Genomic DNA, 18,499 nt, shown 5'->3' with positions numbered 1-18,499 from the left:
TCTCCCTGATCCGTTTGACAGACGTATTGAGGTCTTATCCCAACACCTGTATATGGTAGTGGGATCTATTCTCAGGCCTGCCCTTACTACCATTCTAGTCTCTCAGACTATGTTTGAATGGGTAAAGGCTCTGAGAGAGGCACTGACGGTAACCCCGTTACCATCATCTGCCCTGGATCTCTCTGACCAATTATCGCAGACTCTGCAATTTGTATGCGATGCTAACCTGGACGTTCTTCCGCTTGTGGCCAGAGCGTCAGTGGTAAGTGTGCTCATCAGACGTGCAATCTGGCTAAAGTCCTGGTCGGCCGACCAGAATTCTAAGAAGCTTTTGGCAGATCTTCCCTTTCAGGGTGATTTCCTCACTCAATTAAGGGTAAGTCTCCCTCGCGTAAGGGAGGTCCTTCCTTTACAGCCCAGAAGCATCTTTTTCGTGCGACCGTGTCGCAGAAAATCAAACAGACTTTGGGTGGAAAAGGATCCGGGAAACGGTGGGCTGGTAAGCCAAAATCCCAACACCTTCAGGGGTGGGGGGACGTCTCAGTTTCTTCCCAATTTTTGGACCTCGTTGTTGCACGACAGGTGGGTCCACGAGGTAATTTGGTCTGGGTACAAGATAGTTTCGTTCCCGTCTGCCAGACGGATTTTTTCCCTCCAATCTTCAGCTCTCCCCAGACCGCCTTGCGGGGCTGCAAGAAGCGATTCAGGATATGGTGTCACAAGCCGTGATTGTACCAGTTCCTCATCAGGAACGCTTTTGAGGGTTCTATTCGAACCTGTTTACCGTTCCACGGAAGGAGGGCAAATTGCGTCCAATCTTGGACCTCAAAACTCTGAACCACTTTGTGCGCGTCCAGAAAATTTGCATGGAGTCCCTGCGGTCAGTGGTGGCATTCTTGCATCAGGGGGACCTGCTGCCCTTGATCGATATCAAGGATGCCTATCTCCATGTCTCTATTTGCCAGGGTCATCAACGATTCCTCCTCTTTGCGGTGGGCAAGGACCATTTTCAATTTGTTGCATTACCGTTTGGTCTCACCTCTGCTGCCAGGGTCTTCACCAAGGTGTTAGCTCCTATCCTAGCTCTGCTACGACAGAGGGAAATAGCGATTCTGGGGTACCTGGATCTGTCGCTGCTGGCTTGCGACCTGGTGTCTCCCTGGTGTCTCTCAGGTCATCTATGCAGGTGCTGGGCCTGATGGTGTCCTCCTTCGAGGCCGTACCATATGCTCAGGCCCACACGAGACTTTTGCGGCAGAAGATCCTTGTCAAATGGGACAAGGATCCTCTATCCCTGGAAATCTGATTTGTTTGAGTCGGAGATCCAAGGACTCCCTAAATTGGTGGCTCAGCTCTCCGAATCTTCTCCACGGGAAATCCTTCCTTCCAGTATTCTGGACGGTGGTGACGACAGATGCCTGTCTGACCGGTTCGGGAGGGGGGGGGGGGGGAGTGCTGGGCACCCTGTGACTGTTCAAGGGACCTGGATGTTGGAAGAGTCCAAGCTCCCAAGCTCCCAATCAACGTTCTGGAACTGAGAGTAATCAAGTTGAGCCTGTTCCACTGGACGGACAATCTCAAGGGGTGTTCTGTCCGAGTCCAGTCGGACAATGTCACGGCCGTGGCATATGTCAATCAAGGGGGAACCAGGAGTGCCCTGGCGGCTCTGGAGGTAGCCGAGATCCTACTCTGGGCAGAGGACTACGTCCCAGCCCTACCTGCCGTGTACATTCCCGGCATAGACAATTGGCAGGCGGACTACCTGAGTCGTCAAACCCTGGATCAGGGAGAGTGGTCCCTGCATCCACAGGTGTTCCACCAGCTGTGTCTCCAGTGGGGGACCCCGGATGTGGACCTGTTCGCTAATTTATGTGTTTCCTCCGCTGAAACCTTTATCTCGCCTGCTACGCAGGGTCAAGTTGGAGGGGATTCCGGTAATTCTGATGGCTCCCGATTGGCCCCGGAGATCCTGGTACGCTGACGTCATTCGTCTGTCTCAGGGTCCGATCTTGCATCCTGCTTTACAGTCGCTGGCTTTAACGGCTTGGCTGTTGAGAGCAAGGTGTTTAAAGGACAGGGGTCTGTCCGATTCTGTGATCCCTACCTTACTCAAGGCTAGGAAGTCCGCTTCTTGGAAGATTTATCATCGTACATGGAAAGCGTACATTGCTTGGTGCAGATCGCTGACGCTGCATTCTAGATCCTTTGCTATCAGCAGGATCCTGATGTTTCTACAGAAAGGGATTGACCAACGTTTGGCGTTGGGCACTCCTAAGTGTCAGAACTCGGCCTTTGCTGTGTACTTCCAACGCCATTTGGCTCCCCTCAGGAGGTCTTCGTTACCTCCTTGGGACCTTAATTTGGTTCTATCAGTTCTTCAGGAATCTCCTTTCGAGAACATAAGACACATTTCCTTGCTCGCCTTGTCGCAGAAAGTTGCCTTTTTTGTGGCTATCACATCTGCGTGCAGGGTTTCCGAACTAGCGGCGCTATCTTGCCGCTCTCCTTATCTGGTATTACACAGGGATAAGGTAGTGTTACGGCCTAATCTGTCATTTCTTCCTAAGATGGTTTCAGACTTCCATCTGAACGAAGACATAGCACTTCTGTCACTCTGTCCGAAACCTTCACATCCTAAGGAAATTGCCTTGCATTGCTTGGATGTGGTTCAGGCGATACGGGTGTATCAGGAGACTACTGAGTCCTTTCGTAAGTCAGACTCTGTGAATATGGATGGGCCCCGTAAGGGTCAGGCTGCGACTGCAGCGACCATCTCTCGATGGATCAGACAGATGGTGGTGAAGGCGTATTCTCTTAAGGGCAAGGTTCCTCCTTTCCCTGTCACGGCTCACTCTACGAGGGCATTGAGTGCCTCTTGGGCTTTCCGCCATCAGGCGTCAGTGATGCAGGTTTGCAAGTTGGCCACTTGGTCGTCTGTACATATGTTCACCAAGTTTTACAGAGTGGATGTGTTTGCATCCTCGGATGTGTCCTTTGGCCGCAAGGTTTTGCAGGCCGCCATTTAAGGAGTCTACTTTTCCTTCTCCTTTTATGGTTTTGCTACAATTGGGCCCCAGTTGTTGCTTGTTGGGCTCCATGTTATATAGTTGGCTATGTTAGCCGTGGGAATTGCATTCTTTTAAGTTTGTCCTTTCCCCACCCCCCAGTTTCTGCTTTTGGACGTTCCATCCATCTATGATTTAAAGCAGCAGCTACGTCCAACGGTGGACGAAATAGACTGAGTCCACCAACGGACATAGCTCCCACCCCTTTTTTCTCTGAAGAGTTTGGTTTTGGTTATTATCCACTGCTTGCAACTAAACTGAAGATGCAACAGTGAGGCCAGGGGTAATAACCCAGGGACCCTGCCCCCCTGGACGTGTCCAAGCCTTTGGCTCTACCTGGTCACTCCTAGTGGGAGGGGTTTATTACCCATCCGTCTATGATTTAAAGCAGCAGCTATGTCCGTCGGTGGACTCCGAGAAATGGATTTTACGGTAAGGAAAAAATCCCTTTTTTTTTTTTCACTGGATAAGGCGACAATTGGAGTACTTTGTAACAAAGTTTGAACCAGGATAAGGGGGATAACACAAGAGCTTTATCTGGTGAACAAAGGTAATGGAAAGCAGCTTTTAGAGCTGCTGTTAGGCAGGTTGACTTATTTTCAATAATGTTTAAATGATATCCAAGGTAAAGTGACAACAGGTTGTGGCAAACCCATGAAAAAGTAAAATCTGTTTACATTTTTTTTTTTTCATTTTGTTCGCTTTTCAGATTTAAGTTGTTTGGAGAGTTGCCTTTGCTTTCACTACGTATTTCTGACCAAAAGCTCAGAGGTGTCCTGCAATTGATTGACAGCATTCCAAAACCAGAAAGTCCTCCAGCAGCATCTGCCTCTCCTCAAAAACTTTCAGTTAGTTTCTATTGTATATGTTTGTATGTGTATACAAGATTATTTGTACTTGTATTTAATGAAGAAAAGGTAATAAAGGGCTAGTACAGCTTTACCAAGAAACTGCCTGTGCAGACAAGGGATATCTGTAGATAAAAAAAAAAAAAAAAAAAGCTGTGCAGCTTTGAACAAAATTGAATAATGCCCTTGCTTTAGGTGTAGGCCATTTATTTACCTCATGAAGCCTGTTTGGAAAACTCCCAGGACGTTGCTAAGAGAGGCCCCGCTTTTGCTGTATGCCTCCACCATCATAAGGTATGAGCTCTTTCTCGGATTCAAACCCCTCACATGCGCTTTCTCTCCCCTGATGCTGTAGCTCTGAGCTCAGCGTTTGAGAGCTCACTCCTGTAATGATGAAGTGAACAGTTATAGCCGGAGCTATCTTAGTAACGTGCTTCAATCAGGCTTCCTGAGGTACGTAAATGGCCTTCACCTATAGCAAGGACATATTTCAACTTTAGTCATAGCAGAACATTTTGTTTTTATCTAAAGATGCCCTTTATTTGCATAGGCAACTTTTTGGTAAAGGTGAACTAACCCTTTAAGCAGGGAGTGTGCTACATTTACACATCTGCCGAGTTTAAAAGAGGATTGTAAGCTTGGGTACAGAATGTAAAATTGTAGACAGATTTTCTGTATGGTGTAAGCTTTTGTAGACATTTTCGGGCATTTAGTTGAACTCTACATTAAAATTTCCTTTGTTTTGTCCAACTCATTTGTTTTAACACACTTTGATGTGTCTAAGGCCTTCTTCACACTGCGAAGTGTCCCATGAAAGATATAATCTAAGATCATCTATTTTGCCTTAAGATATAATGCTTCTGTAGGTGAGTGCGTTTTTAAGCAATCTCAGTTCAAGTTAAACTGCAGAGCCATAAGAAACCATTCAATACTATCAAACATTTGAGAAATTATGAAAATAGTACAAAATATAAAAATGGACCATCACCTTTCCCCCTTATCTCTGACAATGTTGTCATGTTTTTGACGTCCCCATACACACCTCTCACACGCCAATACAAGGATCAAAAACTGGTTCAGCTCTGGCTCATACAATGTGCTTAAATTCTCGCACTAGATGTGCATACAACTTAATATCTCTTGAGCAAACCAGAATCGAACCCTATTGTGTTTGGAATGACCTTTTGTTTAACGCTGCATTTCAATGAGCCATATCGTGTCTTAAATTACAGCACTTACTGGTGTCTACATTGATTATCCATCTACAACATTTACACATATAGATACCAACACTGAAGTTTCTACATTATGATACAGCTCCAGCTGACTTTAACCCCAAGATTCTCTTTTTTGCTTTCTTTTCTTTCTTGTTTGCTTTAGTGGTTTTGATTCAAACACAGCATAGTCTTTTTGTGGTGTTTTCTGCAAGTGTTTAGCAGTATAGTTGTCCAGTCATAGGATCATCCCAGATTGGGGAATGAACATCTATTAAATTACACCATATTTCTAATAATTTTTGCCATAAGAAACCATATATTTAATGCAGATTTAGGTTCAACACTTTTCAACAAGTAACAGTGTGATGGTTGAATTGTTGGGTTTGTTAGCAAATCTGCAACTTGCTGTCTCTATGTAATGTATAAAGTAAGCTTTCATGCTTTATTTTATCTTTTTTGTGTTGGCACTAAAAGTAAATTTAATTATTTTAGCTGTTTGAGTGGATATACTTATAATTGCTATATACTTATAATTGCTAGTTTAATTGCTAGTTTTAACGGGAGTGACTCCAGACAAATTCTGACAAATATGCTATCATGTAGAAAAGTGGAACATGTGTGAATTTTGTTTTCTACATTTTCAAACTTTAAAGCAGATCCAAAAATCTCCTCCTCTGAACACACCTCAGCCTGTAGCAAGACGTTCAGTTCTAATGGACCTCCAATCAATTATTGAGTCTGGTAATGCTGTTTATCTGTTCAATATATCAACATGCTAATATGTTTAATCCATAATATGCTTTAAAGCATGGGTGTCCAACATTTTGGCTTCTCTGGGCCACATTGAGTGTAGAGAAATTTTCTTGGGCCGCATATAAAATATATACTATGGTTAAGGTATATAAGTAATAAAACTCCGCCGTGCCCTTCCTGTGCCACTGCACCCCCCCCCCCTTGCACTTATTTTACACAACTAGAGGATGATCAAATGAAATGGAATCCGTATACAGAGGTTTCCTTCTTCTGAGAGATATTAAAGGAACACTCTAACCACCATGACCACTTCAGTGATTTGAAGTGGTCATGGTGGTAGGAGTCAGAAACACTGCACATGCGGGGATATTTACAGTTATGTGCTGGGGGCTAGTTGCACCCCTAGCACATATGACTTAGACAGCCAGAAAATGTCATGTCCTTCTTCATACATGTATGAACAAGGACATGACGTATTATGACAAAACACAACTAGTTATTAAAAAACATATTGCAACAATTTACACACGCTAATGCACATACCTTTTCTACTTATTTTGCAGACTGCTGGCGGTTTCTGCTGGCGGGTACTGCTGGTCATGCGGGTACTGCTGGAGGAAGCAGCAGCTGCAGCAGAGAGCAGAGCCGCTGCTCCCAAATGGCTCCTGTCACAGGCGGAGTGCATTTCATATCACTCCGCCTGTGACAGAGGCAGAACTATACAGGAAGCAGCGGCTCTGTCACTGACTGCAGACATTCTAAGTCTCCCGCAGCAGCCAGGAGATAGCACGGCACTTGCAGCCTAGTGCTTGCCCATCCAATGTAGCCTCACCAGTGCAAGCCTATCCAATGCAGTCTGTCATACGAAGTCCTGCCTCCTGGACTGGCTCCAATGGTAGACGTCACCAATGCGCTGTCTATCATAGGAGCCAGTTCAGGAGGCAGGCCTTCGTATGACAGCGGCCGCCGGGTAACCAGGAGATTCCCGCTCTGTTTGTAATCCAACGGCGCTGGCCCCCCTCCTCCCCTCCCAGGCAGTCTCTGCCTACAGTTAGTTGGAAGCCACTGTGGCCATGCCCCCGAATCAACTTTATTCCTCCCCAGCAAAAAAAAAAAGAAAATTGTCAGGGGGCAGTGGGCCGCATTGCCTGCGGTTCTGGGCCGCATGTTGGACATGCCTGCTTTAAAGCATATGTTCACCTTTTAAGTAAAAAAACAAAAAAAATGCATATATTTTTGCAGGAAAAATCAGCACACTCGTAGTCTATTGAGAATGACCCATCTACTGCTGTGGAAGATGGACTTGTAGTTTATTCATTCATAGATTGTTGTGAATGAATGGTGTGGGCTGTGTGAGCTTAAACCTGCACAGCAGCGCTAATTTAAAATGTGACAGCGGTTGCTAATATACTAATTAAAAAACAGTAACGCATATATAAGAAGTTGCTTTTACTGAATCAACCATGCTCCTTCCAGGTAGTTATATTATTGCAGTCAAATTAGAAAAGTATGATTTCCTGTTGAGTTGATGTAGGTTGCAGTTCTTTGCACACAACCAATGCAGTAGTACTGCCCTATTTATCAGAAATTCTAGGTAATAGTGTGAAAAACCTGTGTGACTAATCCAATCGCCTATTTAAATTCATATATCTGTTATCAAGTTAATTTGTTTTATTTACTGTATAGATTTATATTGTAACTGAGTACATTTCACTCTAAATTTACTAAGCAATTGAATGTTTTACTGAGTTTGTTGCAAGGTTGACAAGTAATCGCCTCTACTTTTGAACATTGGATTATGAACTCAAAGCCAAAAACTTAATATATTGCTGCTTACCAATCGGATGTGTTGGCTGCATTCGTTTTTTTAAATTTATTTTCCTCTCTGTTTTCACCTGGTGGTCCACTGTGGATGAAGGAGCTACAGAGACATTGGGAAAACAGTATTGTCGGTGTAGGGGAACAGTAATGTTAGGTATGCTTCTGACAAATGTGGATATCAAACCCCTGCCCTTCTCACCAACTCGTGACAAAGGATTGGTCAATCTCCCACCACACTGTCCCATAGGTTATCATTCCACTCTCAGCTGCACTCTGCACAAAGATCTTCTGCGTTCTCACAATCTAGGGGCTATATGCCTGAGAGCAATTATCACTGCGTTTAAGTTAATTAAGCAATTAACCCTTTAAACTTCAAACTGCCACCAGTTAGCTTTTTGGGACCCTTCACAATATTAGCAAGAACAGTTGTGAAAAATAAATGTCTGTACACACACTTTCACCACAGATAGGTTTGTTCAGAGATTAATCATATATAGTAGTGCACTTCTTATATTTTGCATTAAAAGCCTTAAATGCAGTTTTAGCACTTTTCAAAAATAGGGTTAAATAGTGAAAAGGTCAAAATGGTGCAAATAAAATATTTACAGAAAAAGGGGGACACAAAGAAACAGAGACAATAAAACAGAGAAATAAAAAAGGAGTTGGAAATGAAGAGTACTTGCAAATCCTGGTTTCAGCAGAGTCCAGCAAATCGGCAAAAAGGGTACAGTGGCTCTCACAAGTCCTGTTAGGTGTTCCTAGGTTTTTTGTTAGAGAGCTGTCAAACTGTCCTGTAATTCCCTTTTTCTCTGGAATCAAAGGGGCATTAACAAAGGGCATCTGACCAATTAAGAGTCTGAGGAGTAGTTTCTGGCATGTCATTATATTTATGACTATGTCCCAAATACAGTTTTCTATATAGATACTCCTATATCTGAGTAACCTACCGGGTACAGCCTGCTAACATGCAGATTATTGTCCACCCTGAATTTAGCTTTTAAATGCATATAAATTTGACAGGGTTTGGATGCCCAATTCACCTAGGAGATGAATTGGGCCGGTTCTGCTCCCAGTACTCCTAGGTAATGATGTTTGAGCTCAAAAAGCTACAAATTAACGGAGAAAGGTAAATGTCTATATTCTGGCTGTGCTATTATTATTTCATGAGTTATGAAACATGCTGAAGTTTCAGAGTTCTACTGCTAACCAGTCTAGCAGATATGAGTATTGTCCACCCCCTTTAACTGAGCTATTTATGACCAGTATCTGTTAGTTCTCTGGATTGCTCTAGTTTACGAGAGTGACAGTTCTATTAGAGTTTCCAGACTTAAAGCAATGTTAAAGCCTTGTTTTTTTTTTTTTTTAAATAACATAGCCTACTTACCTGCTCTGTGCAGTGGTTTTGCACAGAGCAGCCCCGATCCTCTTATTCTCAGGTTCTTGCTCTGAGGGCACCCAAGCATGCATGCTCCCGACCCTCGGCTCTGTGTCCATTCACATATGAAGCCATGGCTTGTCCCCGCCCTCTCCTGATAGGCTCACTGGCTGTGATTAATAGCAGTGAGAGCCATAGGCTTTCCGCTGCTGCCAAAAGCCAATCAGGAGTGCGAATCACCAGGGAGGCAAGGCTCTCATGGCCATCACTGGATCAAGATGGGGCTCAGATAAGTATTGGGGGGCCTGGGGTGGGGGCTGCTGTTGCACACAGAAGGTTTTTTTTCTTTCATCCATAGAATGAATGAAGGTTAAAAACCTTGTGCATTTACAACCACTTTAAATTGTGGATTGGGTAATGGAGAGGTCTTTGAGTCTGAGCAATGTATTGATAAGGTCCTGCCATCAGTTAACAGTTTGTGTATTGTATAAAGGGAAGGAAGGAGAAGGGAAAGGTCACAATGCCTATGCATTTTTATAACAAAATGGCAGGGGAGACTTGTGACACAAAAAAAATTGCTGCTACACACACAACTATTTGGGTGCCCGGTACGCATGGCCATTACAGTACCAACAGATTTAGACAGGGCTTTTTTTTTAGCCCTGTCCTCCTCAGACACACAGAATCAGATAGAGGCGGGTTTTCTATTCTACTCCCTTCCTCCACCGGCTTCTGTGTGCTAGCGCTTGCACCCAGGGCACTTGCCCCACATCTGTTGATGGGTGTCCCAGGTCCAGATGGCAAAAACTGTTAGCAACTCCGCATTTAATGGGAGATTCCAGAGGCAGCTTCTATCCCTGCCTGTCGGATCTGTGTAGCACTGAGCCAAGTGAAACTCTCCTCGGCTTTGTGCTACACAGATCTAACAGGCAGAGCTGTAGATATGAGAGTGCAATAGGCTAAAAAAAAAAAAAAAAGCCTGCCCTAATAGGATGGAAATGGCTGCACGGCAGGGGGCGGTGTGCTGTGGAGGGGAGGGGGGGGGGGAAATGAGCTAACGATAGGAGGAAGGTGGGGGAGAAGGAAAGTTTTGGTTGGGGGGGGGGGGGGGGTAGATGGTAAGCTGTGATCGGGAGGGGGGGTGACCTGCAGATGGGTGGGGAGAAGGCGAGTCTTGACCACACCCATTATTTGGCATTACTTTACTTCTCTTTCCTAAGGAATGGGATTGGGGCAGAACACTGGGGAGGGTGGGCTCCTGCACCTGTTCTCTGAGGAAAAAGTCCTGGATTTTGATACACTAACAAATTTAAGAGAAAAAAAAATTCAGTTAACACTTTATGCAAATAGAGCAACAGTTTTTTGTTCCTTTTGAAAAAAAAAAGTTTCACATAAATAAAAGTTGATCATTGTAAGCACCCCTGTCCCAGATAAATGGTTTGTCTCAAACCCCTAACTGCTACATCTGCAGGGCAGCGTGTTCTGTTGAAAAACAACAGAGTTACTGGCTAGATCACCAGGTGCAAATTAAAGAAAAAAAACCTAAAAAAACGAATGCAGCAACCACATCTAAGAATTGGTAAACTGCAGTATAGTCAATGTTTGCTTTTGGGTTTATCACTGCTTTAAGTTCCAATAATTATCAGTTTTGTGATTAAAGTGGGGTACCCACTAGTAGAAAATCTTCCGAAAATTCCCACACTAGTAGAAAATCTGCTGAAAATTCCCGTTCCGAGGTAAAATCGTACGATTTTTGGCTAGTGTGTACACAACTTTCAGCAGCCGATGCCGACATTTTCAACAAAAGAAAAAATGGAGGGACAAACACCAAAATTTTTATCGTCCGTCCCCAGATGACCAATTTTCGTTTAATGTGTATGCAGTACGTCCGCGAAAAATCGGATACGAAAGACCGCGCATGATCTGAAGTTGCTGACGACCCGGAAGTCTAGGAACAAATGTCCCCAAAAAAAAATCGGACAAGAAATTTCATGAACATTATGCACTGTCAACTAAAAACGGTTATGACCGCTGAGCATGAGAGAGAAAAATATGAGAATATTTAGTCTGATTTTCGTCAAGTGTGTACGAGCCTTAAGTGACCTAGCTCTTATCTTTTTACTTTTAGATTTAGAGTCAGAATGTGATGAGTTTTATGATGCTCCCACCAGCCCAGTAGAAGATTTGCCTTTCTTTGAGGTCTCCAGTGGCTCATTATTGACCAGATCCACTAGCATGAAGAAGAAGCAGTTAGTGAAGCAGGAAACCCTAAAAAACATGACCGAATTTCAGATGAGATTTGAGATACCAGTTGTAAGTAATTTTTTTTTCTTACTGGTAGTTATTTTTTTCCTTTGCAACCAGTGGACTTGTTTTTTTATTTTATTTGGCCCATCTCTGTCTCTGCTCTTTGACAGTAAGATTTTGTCAGTGTGTGAAGCCAAAACCGCTTTGTCAGATGATCACTGTCAAATGAAGGGGATGGCTAGCTGGAGGCCAAATTGCTTGTCTTAGTCCCTTCACTATTATTACTGCTAGTAGTTAATGCTCCACTATTAACCACTTCCATACTAGGCCTATTCTAGCACTCTTCTCCTACATGTAAAAATCATAATTTGTTTGCTTGAAAATTACCAAGAAGCCCCAAACATTATATGTTGTTTTTTAGCAGAGACCTTAGGGAATAAAATGGTGGTTGTTTTCTAATTTTTCTAATGTGTTTTTTTTTTTTTTTTTATAAAAACAGTTTCATGAATTTAAAAAAAAAAAAAAAAAAAAAAAACTGTCAGTGTGATTTTATTTATTTTTATTTTTTTGTATAATGTGAAAGATAATGTCACGCAGAGTAAATAGTTACCTAACTTGTTGCGCACACTTGTGGAATGGCACCAAACTTCGGTACTTGAAAATCTCCATAGGCGACATTTTAAAAAGTTTTACAGGTTAGAGTTAGAGGAGATCTTGGGCTAGAGTTATTGCTCTTGCTCGAACATTCACGGTAATTCCTCACATGTGGGGTTTAAAATCAGTTTTACATATGCGGGTGCAACGTATGTATGTGTTCACTTCTGCGTGCGGGGACAGGGGCGCTTTAATTTTTATATTTTACTTTTATTTATTTTTTTACACTCTCCCTTTATTTTTTTAGCAATTTTCCCTTATAATAGGAATAGGGCATGACAGGTCCTCTTTATAGCGAGATCTTGAGTCTATAAGTCTCCAGATCTCGCCTCTAGGCTGGAAAGCCTGAGATAAAAAAAAAATGATCTCAGCTTCTCGGCCAAGAAAACGGCAGTGTGTACATCTGCCGAGGCCGGACATATGTCGTAATGTAGCCCCCCGGCCTCCAAAGGTCGTAGAGATGACCAGGGACCATCTTGTCCTCAGTCAGCTCTATGGTAAATGACTGGCGCCGGTCGATTCATTCTCCTGACTCGGCGATTGCACGGGCGAGCCCGTAGAAGCAACAACTCTGGGGTGTCCCAGGGGTGTCCCACCGCACCACACCCAGCCATAAATATGGGGACATCAACACTCTTCTAATCTCTTTGCCTCTATACACCACCACAGTGGATTTGAAATGAAACAAGATGTGCTTTAACTGCAGACTTTCAGCTTTAATTTGAGGGTATTTACATCCAAGTCAGGTGAACGGTGTAGGAATTACAACAGTTTGTATATGTGCCTCCCACTTTTTAAGGGACCAAAAGTAATGGGACAGATTAACAAACATAAATCAAACTTTCACTTTTTAATACTTGGTTGCAAATCCTTTGCAGTCAATTACAGCCTGAAGTCTGGAACGCATAGACATCGCCAGACGCTGGGTTTCATGCCAGCCAGGCCTCTACTGCAATTGTCTTCAGTTCCTGCTTGTTCTTGGGGCATTTTCCCTTTAGTTATTTCTTCAGCAAGTGAAATGCATGCGCAATCAGATTCAGGTCAGGTGATTGACTTGGCCATTGCATAACATTCCACTTCTTTCCCTTAAAAAACTCTTTGGTTGCTTTCGCAGTATGCTTCGGGTCATTGTCTATCTGCAATGTGAAGCGCTGTCCAATGAGTTCTGAAGCATTTGGCTGAATATGAGCAGATAATATTGCCCGAAACACTTCAGAATTCATCCTGCTGCTTTTGTCAGCAGTCACATCATTAATAAATACAAGAGAACCAGTTCCATTGGCAGCCATACATGCCCACGCTATGACACTACCACCACCATGCTTCACTGATGAGGTGGTATGCTTTGGATCATGAGCAGTTCCTTTCCTTCTCTATACTCTTCTCTTCCCATCACTCTGGCACAAGTTGATCTTGGTCTCATCTGTCCATAGGATGTTGTTCCAGAACTGTGAAGGCTTTTTTAGATGTTGTTTGGCAAACTCTAATCTGGCCTTCCTGTTTTGAGGCTCACCAATGGTTTACATCTTGTGGGTAACCCTCTGTATTCACTTTGGTGAAGTCTTCTCTTGATTGTTGACTTTGACACACATACACCTACCTCCTGGAGAGTGTTCTTGATCTGGCCAACTGTTGTGAAGGGTGTTTTCTTCACCAGGGAAAGAATTCTTCGGTCATCCACCACAGTTGTTTTCCATGGTCTTCCGGGGTCTTTTGGTGTTGCTGAGCTCACCGGTGAGTTCTTTCTTTTTAAGGATGTTCCAAACAGTTGATTTGGCCACACCTAATGTTTTTGCTATCTCTCTGATGGGTTTGTTTTGTTTTTCAGCCTAATGATGGCTTGCTTCACTGATAGTGACAGTTCTTTGGATCTCATATTGAGAGTTGACAGCAACAGATTCCAAATGCAATTAGCACACTTGAAATGGACTCTGGACCTTTTATCTGCTCCTTGTAAATGGGATAATGAGGGAATAACACACACCTGGCCATGAAATAGCTGAGCAGCCAATTGTCCCATTACTTTTGGTCCCTTAAAAAGTGGGAGGCACATATACACACTGTTGTAATTCCTACACCTTTCACCTTTACCATTTGGATGTAAATACCCTCAAATTAAAGCTGGAAGTCTGCAATTAAAGCACATCTTGTTTGTTTCATTTCAAATCCATTAAAGAGCCAAAAAAATTAGAATTGTTTCAATGTCCCAATATATATATGGACCTGACTATAGTAGTAGAGCGGATTGGGAACTGCCAATTCACCAGCATCTTTTGGTTCCTGTAATTTTTGAAGTCTAATACAATGAGTTTGTTTTCTCCATATCAATGTACGAACCACAGTGTTACATTTTTTGAAACTATGAGCAGGAATCCAAATTGAAGCATTGTGGAGTGCATGTAGAAGTTGTGGGGTCCAAATCACCACAGACAATGGTAATTTTATCCAGCTAGTAGCTTTTTTGTTGAAACTTTTGAAGCAGTGGGTTAAGGTTCAACTTCACGTATGTATCTAAATTGGGATGTATATTTATACTCGGATAACAAAATATTTCCACTACTTTGATCTGAGCAGCATCTTCAGGTAAGGAAGCTGTTCTGTTCTCACTACACGTATGGCCCAGGCGTGTGCAGCTCAACATACAGCTAAACCTTTAATCCTGCAATAACCAGTCCTTTTGTAACTTAAGGCTTTATTCCAGAGATAGAATAGTGGTCACATGAACAGGTTACAAGTCAGAATGGATATGCGAATAGGATTGTGAATATGAGGTGAAACTGTAAATAAACATACAAAGGCATATAATCAGTATACAAACATAAACAGTATATGAATTGAGTATATAACCAACAGTTCATAGGCATACCAGCGATGCTTCAAAGGGGGGTTCAGGAATCTTCCCACAGCAACCTCAGATGCTGTCTGCTCCTTCCTGAGGTAAATCTTAAAAATGGAGATTCTCTCAGAGAGGGGTGGAACTAATATCCAGCAATAGAAAACAGGAAATACCATAAAGTACTGTACAACAGTCTGTCACAGTGGCATCTTGTGGACAAGATTGGTATTACAAGTTTCAATGGAATTAATTACTTCCAAGCTGAAGGCATGACACTCCCCGTCTGGTATCATCAGATACCACTATTTATTCCTCAGATGATAACAGCAAGATCGGTTCAGAAACTGGTCTGAGGAACAACTTGGTCTCCTTGTTTCTCTGGATCTTGATTTCCACTTTACATGGGAGTGATGATGTGATACAATCAAGTAAGGGATGTGGTGGTGACCAGGAACTGTTAGAGGGTTTCTCTCTTCTGACTCTAGGTTGGCTTGCTTTAGACGACCACCTACCCTAAGTAGTCCATTTGGATCAAGGAATGGGTCAAGTTTTCTCAGGGCACTGTCTCTAGGGATAGGTTTCCCGTTCAAGATACAGTCAATCTCCTTAGCATAGGCTTCATGCTGTACAGTGCGGATGATAAGATCCTGAGACTGCTGTAGCTCTAATACTGAACTGATCCTTTGACAATGGTGCCATCCCTTGCGGTCACAGCTGTTTGAGTCACCTTTAAAGGAGCGAGCTATATGGATAAGACAAGAAATAGCTCGAACAAGTGACTTCCATTTTGAGAATCTGGTAAATCTGTCAGATTTAAGCTGACAACCTGAAGTTGCAGTATGAAATGTTGAGATCTCAGGAAGGATGTCAGTATCTGAGTCTGGATCTATTAGTTCAATAGTGTCACTTTTAGGAAAAGTTTGTTCTGCATCGTACAAGAATGCAGGTCCTGTAAACCATGTTGTGTTTTTAAGGTTACATGCAGCAACAGCTCTTGTAGCATGGTCTGCAGGGTTATAGTCAGTAGGTACGTAGTGCCATTGTGTTGGACTAGTGGATCTCCTAATCCTCAACACTCTGTTGTTGACATAAACATAGAAACCTCTGGTCTCATTGTAGATGTAGCCTAGCACTACCTTGCTGTCTGTGTAGAGCTGAATATCCTTGAGGTCAATGTCCATCTCTGAGGCTATTGGCTCTGCTAGTTCAACAGCTAGTACTGCAGCACAAAGTTCTAGCCTAGGTATAGTATGCTCAGGGTGTGGAGCAAGCTTTGCTTTGCCCATGATGAATCCTACGTGGCATCGTGCTGTAGTGTCAACAGTTCTTAAGTAGGCCACGGCAGCTATTGCCTTGACAGAAGCATGACAGAATATGCAAAGGTTTTGACTCTGTATCTCTGTAGAAGGTACAGGAGCATATGGGTGTGAAACATGGAGATCAGATAAGACTGATAAAGAGTCCCTCCACTCTACCCAAGAGTTCCTCTTATCGAGGGGTAGTGGGGCATCCCAGTCGGATGTTTCACGAATCAAGTCTCTAAGTAAGGCTTTACCTTGAATTGTGACAGGTGCCGCAAATCCTAATGGATCGTACAGGCTATTGATTGTAGACAAGACACCTCTGCGAGTGAAGGGTCTTTCTTCTCCATTTACTTGGAAGGTAAAGGAATCGGATTTCAAGTCCCAAAGTAGACCTAGACTGCACAGTACAGGTAAAGAGTCTGTACCCAGATCACTGGAATGGTCTCGAGCGGGGAAAGCTTCCATTACCTCTTTGCTGTTAGAAGCAATCTTGTGAAGCCTGAGATTGGAACAAGCGAGCATTTCCTGTGCTCTTTTAAGAAGACAGATTGCAGACTCACTGGAAGGTAAGGATTTTAAACAGTCATCCACATAAAAATCTTTCTCTACGAATTGTCTTGCATCTGAGCCAAACTCAAGTTCACCTTCTTGGGTGGAATGTCTGAGTCCGTAGATAGCGACTGCAGGTGAAGGGCTATTGCCAAAGATGTGTACCCTCATGCGATACTCTGAGATATCTTTGGAAGGATCATTGTCTTGGAACCAAAGGAACCTTAGGAAGTTCATGTCTTCCTCTCTGACCAAGAAACAATGGAACATCTGCTGGATGTCCGCTATGAAGGCAATAGAATCTTTGCGGAAGCGTAAGAGCATTCCCAGGAGTTTGTTGTTGAGGTCTGGGCCTGTCAAGAGGACATCGTTTAAGGAGATACCCTTGTATTTGGCACTAGAGTCAAACACTACTCTAATTTGACCTGGCTTTTTGGGATGGTACACTCCAAATATAGGGAGGTACCAACACTCTTCAGAGTCTTTAGGGGTGGGAGCCACCTCGGCATGACCGTTCTCAAAGATCTTCCCCATGAAAGAAAAGAAATGTTCCTTCATCTCTGGCTTTCTTTGTAAATTACGTTTAAGGGAAGCAAAACGTTGTAACGCTTGTTCTTTGTTATTGGGTAAGCGTTGTCTCTGTGGTCTGAAGGGAAGAGGTGCAACCCAGCTGTTTGTGCTGTCTTTGACTAGACCTTGCTCCATTATTTCTAAGAAGAGTTTGTCTTCGATAGACATTGCCACACGATTGTCATCTTTAGTTCTCTGAAAGACTGTGCACCCTAAATGGTCTTGGTCACTGTCACAGGCAAAGTTGTCACTAGTGAGGCTTGTGAAGGGACAAGATGAGTAGGTGGCGTAGGCTGATTCCTTAACAAGGAAATGGTTGTGGCATGGCTGGAAAAGAGAGGGATGCCCATTCTCTTGGGTATTTGTGAGCATGCTGCTAACTGAGTTAGGTTTGTGCACGCTTCCTAGACAGACATCTCCTATGATGACCCATCCGAGGTCTAACTTCTGAGCATAAGGAGCGTTATTGGGACCATTAATTTGAGCTCTTGATTTGTGGGCTTGTAAGATATCTCTCCCAAGGAGTAGGATAATCTGAGCCTGAGGATCAAGTTCTGGTATCACATGTGCTATGCGTTTCAAGTGTGGGTGATGAGCAGCTAAATCTGGTGTAGGAATTTCAGATCTATGATCAGGGATCTGATTGCATTCGATAAGAGTTGGCAAAGACAAGCGTGATAGCCCATCGATAGACTCGATTTGGTAGCCGGATGCTCTCCTACCAGTCGTCTCCACTATTCCTGCACAAGTTTTTAAGGAGTAGGGAATGCTGGGGCCTTTAACGCTGAACATGTCAAAGAAAGTTTAGCTGGCTAATGACTTGTTACTTTGGTCATCCAGGATTACATAAAGCTTAATAGCTTTGTCTTTTTGGCCTGCTGGGTAGACTCTGACTAGGCAGATCTTGGAGCAGGACCTACCACCTATGGCTCCTTTGCAGATCTCTGTACATTGGGAAGTGACCTCTGGTGTAGTTGTGGTGGTGTGCTCCTCCTCCCCGCCGTGCTCACTAGTGCTGAGGGTGTGTTGTAAAGTCCATGGAGCTGGCCCAGGATGTAACCCTGCGTTGTGATCTGAGCTGTCACATTCTGTGCATTTCAAACTGACCTTACAGTCCTTGACGAGATGAGATGTTGAAGAGCAGCACCTGTAGCAGATGTGGTTCTCCTTGAGGAAGGCTTTGCGGTCCTGCAGGGTTTTCTCTCTGAAGGCTCTGCATTTTAGGAGAGGATGTGGCTTCCGATGCAAGGAACACTGCTT

The 18,499-nt window shown here is 43.5% G+C and overlaps 1 protein-coding gene across 1 annotated transcript in view; it reads left to right on the top strand.

The window, feature by feature from the left end:
* The window catches only part of VPS13A (vacuolar protein sorting 13 homolog A), a 427,491-nt gene that overhangs the window by 114,936 nt on the left and 294,056 nt on the right, over positions 1-18,499 (top strand). The window contains exons 23-25 of the mRNA XM_082266808.1: positions 3,775-3,913; positions 5,787-5,871; positions 11,208-11,392. Of these exons, the coding sequence (XP_082122934.1) occupies positions 3,775-3,913; positions 5,787-5,871; positions 11,208-11,392 (409 nt within the window). The remainder of the gene's footprint in view (positions 1-3,774; positions 3,914-5,786; positions 5,872-11,207; positions 11,393-18,499) is intronic.

The sequence above is a fragment of the Pelophylax lessonae genome (genome assembly GCF_965119305.1).
Source record: "Pelophylax lessonae genome assembly, chromosome: 1".
In the NCBI taxonomy this organism is placed as follows: Eukaryota; Metazoa; Chordata; class Amphibia; order Anura; family Ranidae; genus Pelophylax; species Pelophylax lessonae.
Note: the sequence above shows the minus strand (reverse complement) of the source record. Positions and strands in the feature narration are given on the sequence as shown.